At 40.8% G+C, this 4,664-nt stretch overlaps 1 protein-coding gene across 1 annotated transcript in view; it reads right to left on the reverse strand.

The window, feature by feature from the left end:
* Positions 1-2,559: 2,559 nt before the first annotated feature.
* The window catches only part of LOC108522030 (adhesion G-protein coupled receptor G2-like), a 113,613-nt gene continuing 111,508 nt past the window's right edge, over positions 2,560-4,664 (reverse strand). The window contains 1 exon segment of the mRNA XM_017862129.1: positions 2,560-3,410. Coding sequence (XP_017717618.1) covers positions 3,226-3,410 — 185 coding nt within the window. The 3' untranslated portion in view covers positions 2,560-3,225.

Raw genomic sequence — 4,664 nt, forward strand, 5'->3', positions numbered from 1 at the left:
TTCAAATTGAAGATTATGTTCTTTTATGCCTACCCAGTCTTTCCTTTTCCTGTCCTTTGGACTCCAACTAGAACAGCAAGGAGCAGAGACAAAGACAAACTAAAGAGTCCTTAAAATGCTCTTATGGAGACAAAATGACACCAAACAAGTCCACTCTGTGAATTGGTTATGCAGTAAATTAGATCGTCCTCTAAATGGCCTTCGACAAACTGACTGACTCCTAGCTGACCTGGTTAGACACACTCAGTATCCCAAGTTAAGCTGTTTCACCGTTTTTTGTTTATTTTAAAGACACGAGGTCTTTCTATGTTGTCCAGGATAGACTCAAACTCCCTGGCTCAAGCGATCTTCCTGCCTCGGCCTCCCAAGTAGCTGGGACTACAGGTGCTTGCCTGTCTTGCTTCACCATTTTCTGTAAGAACGATCATGATGCTGCTCACTGAAGTCAGCAGACTTTGTGGGGTTAATGACTGCCGTGTGTTTTGAGGAAAAAACAAACAAACAAAAAAACAAAACAAAAAACCAAAACTACTCCAATATTTTGAGGAAATACTTCTTTAAATACTGGCCTCTGCCCTGACACTCCTTGCCTCCTAATATTGGCACCACCTCTGGTTCCTTACAATAGTGTCTCAGATCGTGGGATCAATCTTAAACGCAAAGGAAGATGCTTCTCAGAAACACTCTCTGTCCTGCCGTATGTCTGTCTAAAGTAAGAAAACAGATGAGAGAATTCAGCCTAAGGACCACAGCAGAGACACAATAGGAAAAAATAAGGGGTGGGACCTAAAGGATACTGGACATTGTGCATCCTTTTATGTATATTTTGGTTATATAATCTGTTTTGGGGATTGATTTCTGAGGGCTCACCCCTCCCCAATCTAGAAGATCTCACATCTTCCTTATGAATTTAGTACTCGGCATCTTTGTGGGAGCTGAGGACCTCGGAAGAAGAGATTGCTCAGAGACCCTGGCAAGGGTGAGGTCAGCTTCCCATATTTGGGGATCCCACATGCTAACCAGCAATGCAGAAATCCCAAATCCTGTTCTCACTTTTCAGTAGTCCTGTTTGACACTGAAGAAGCAGATACTTGGATGAGATCTGAATTGGGTCTTGTACATTGCCTACCGGCCAAAGTCAATGTGTTGAAGAGATAATCTTGAAAGAGTAGTGGGAAAATGGAAAGGAGACCTCAGAAACTGATCTCACGAGACAGAGCAACCCTTGCTCTAATTTAACAGTCACAGGGTACCTGCTGTTTTCCAAAAGATGTTACTGTCATGTTTGTTTTCTTAAGAGATGGTGTCTCGCTCTGCCATCTAAGCTGGAGTGCAATGGCACAATCATGGTTCACTGCAGGCCCATACTTCCAGGCTCAAGCAATCCTCCATCCTCAGTCTCCTGAGTAGCTAGGAGTATAGGCACACAACACTGTGCCTAACTAATTTTAATTTTTTGTAGAGACAGGGGTCTCCCTGTGCTGCCCAGGCTGGTCTCAAACTCCTGTGCTCAAGCAATCCACCTGCCTCAGCCTCCCAAAGTGCTGGGATTACAGGCGTGAGCCACCATGCCCAGCCAATTGTGTTTGTCTTAATCAGCATGTCCTACCACTTCCGTGCCAGGCCGCCAGGGAAAGAGACTGCAGATGTTTTTTTCTTTGTGAAAATTACCAAACTTAAAGATCTTAACTGCAAATTTATTTCATTGATTTTAACATTTTGATTTTAACATTTAAATACAAGACAAATAAATCAGAGAAGAAATATTGCAAAGACAAGTCAGCACTCACAGAAATGTGTATTATTACTATGGTTAGTCTGAGATCCAACATTCACTTGAAATATATGCAAAAGAACCTTAGTGAAAGACTTAACTAAAAGGGTTTTGAAATGTTCCTAATAAGGATGTACTTGAGGCATTGCTCAAGCAGATGTAGGTGGGAAGCAAGACAGACCCTGTATATAACTAGGAGCAATCAAGGCTCGATACATGTAGCAACAATAGCAGTGCAGGACAGTTCCCTGTTCCCAATAGCTGCTCCCCTTGTCACTATGCATTCTTCAAGACACATTTGAAAACAATTATAGCTCTGGCTGGGTCAGAGTGTACCAGTCATAACAATCAACAATGTACCATGCAGTTGCCTTTTAAAGAACAGCAATATGATTTTGTTTTCCATATATATATATATACCTTTTAAGAGAAGGAATCCTAGTCTACTCTCCTGTTCTGAAAGGCTCTGGGGATTTGAGAAGCAGCAGTGTATGTACCTTATCTATGTTCACAATTTTCCTGACACATGGTCTGGATGACAGTTCATCCCTCTCTGTGGCCAAGGTATAAAGCTAAATATCTTGGTGCAGATTCTATAATCTGACCACTGGGGATGCGGTCAGGGGATGGGTATTCGTATTGGATGCTGTGTTTGGCTGTACAGGTCGTACACCCAAGAGGGTGAGTGGGGCTAAAACATGGTCTCCACTCTGTTTGCCAAACCATGAGCCCATAGGGCTGTGTCTGCCCAGTGGGGCATCTTTTCTAACTTGCTCAAAGGCACTGTATGAGCTAACTGTGGCACTGTCTGCTTACATTTTCCCAGTCTGGCTGGGATCATTATTTCTTGATTTCACTGAGGTTTCTGTATTTCATATCCCATACCATCTCCAAAAGGAGCTTTAGAATTCGTGGAATGAGCAAGGATTTTCTGAATTATCACATGAGACAAAACAACCACGATTCTACAAAGGAATACATTTACACAGTAGAAAATAAATAGAAAAAAAATGTAGAAGTAAGATTTTTGACACATGGGTCACTAGAATTTAGCTTATATACAACAAAGGCATGCACAACTAAACTCACCAACAGGCTGCAGTCAACAGTTGCTTTGTATGATGTTATCAGAGATAATTTAGCCTCTTTAAAAGGTGGCTGAAAGTTCACTACCTTTTTTGGTTTTCCTTATAGGAGTCATTCTTAATGTATTGCTTAAAACCAGCCTTCTTATAAAATGAAAGATAAGAAACCAAATCAGAAATGTCTAAAAACCATGGTGTAATGTCTTGGTTTCTTCTTGTAATAATAATCATTGCCCTTAATTAGCTTATGCTTCTCCAGATGTTGCCAAGAACAAAATGAGTTGATTTTCATACATCTCACATTGTGTAAAAGGTAAAATTGGACATTTCACACTGTCAAGCATCATGCTTTGATTTTACAAGAAATCACATTTGTTCAATAAAGTGTAAGCTTCCCCGCTTTGAAGTCCTTCTGAGAGCCATACGACCTTTCCCATTGCAGGAATCTTCCTTCTCATTAAACATGTGCTGTTTCCCAGTGAAATCGTGAAGGCACACATCTCCATTCTGAACACTAAAAGAAACCCCATTCCTCTCTGTAGAAGCATTTCCTGTGTAAGGAAACACAAAGTTGGTGGCATGAAGTATCCACAGAAAGCATTAAAAAGCAAACAAACTTAGGCATCTCTTTATTCTTAAAGCTGTATTTGTAAAATATGTTTTTAAAAACATTTGTTATATATGTTCATATTTTATTTATTTTTCATTCCTTCCCTAAGGCCACTCAAAGTAAGCATACCAAATTGGAGATTGCTTCAGAAACCAGTTGTCTATGGCAGTTTTTTTTGTTTGGTTTTTAATGAAACAGTCAAAATCTGAAGCAAGGTAATATATTAATAAAAGGCCCACTTCCTAACTCTGGTTGGATATATTTTGACTTCAAGTAGCAGCATATGTATAATATAAGCTAAGGTAATACTTTGGTCTCCCAAAAGGTTAATGTTAACAGAGATCCCCGTATGTACCCTTAGGAAGTTCTTGGTTCCCTAGGTTCCTATAAAATGAAACTGTACCAGAGAAACCAGAGCAACCAGCTACAACAGTCATGGCAAGAAGAAATCATCTCTCTTGTAGACTAAACCAGCTCCTCTGACTAAATCAGGACAGGACCAATTCCCAAGAGGAAGCTACCAATTACAACTTCAGAGTCCAGGCCAGGGAGCAGCTGGGCACTCAAGGGTAACTTGGTTTGGATGTGGGCCTTCCCCACCCCAAGTAGGCCCTGAGTTGTAGGGGAGCCCAGGTGCTGGCCTCCTCTAGTTACTTGGCACCATCCTTCTGATCATTAGACCATTGGGAGACTATTTAGAAAGCTGAATAATAAGCCCATTTGTTAGTTCATGACATGATTATGATAACAATGATCATAACAGTACTGGGACACTTTATTATTTCATTTAGAGCCCTGCACGGTGGGTACTACTATTATCCCCATTTTGCAGATGAGGAGTGAAGGTTTCAGAAAATAAGTGCTCTCCCCAAGGTTACACAGCTCAGAAGTAATGGAGCTGACATGTGATGTTGCTTCCAAACTGTGATCCTTGTGGTCCTGGGTACCAAATGAGATGGCTGCTGGTACCCCACCCTCTAAGGCAGCTCAGAACTGAACTATGTAATATTCATGCAAACTAGGTGATGAATATGGTTAACACAGCTCCATCTGTGACACAGATCAAATAGGGCATGTGACTGAGGCAGCTGTTTGGATTTAGGCATTTCAGCTTGAGGACATTTTGGTGCAAGAACAATTTGGCCTGGCATAATAAACAAATCATTAAACTTCTAGCTTGGTTTTTTTTTTTTTT

Source organism: Rhinopithecus bieti, unplaced genomic scaffold (assembly GCF_001698545.2).
Source record: "Rhinopithecus bieti isolate Rb0 unplaced genomic scaffold, ASM169854v2 scaffold_63301, whole genome shotgun sequence".
NCBI classification, from domain to species: domain Eukaryota; kingdom Metazoa; phylum Chordata; class Mammalia; order Primates; family Cercopithecidae; genus Rhinopithecus; species Rhinopithecus bieti.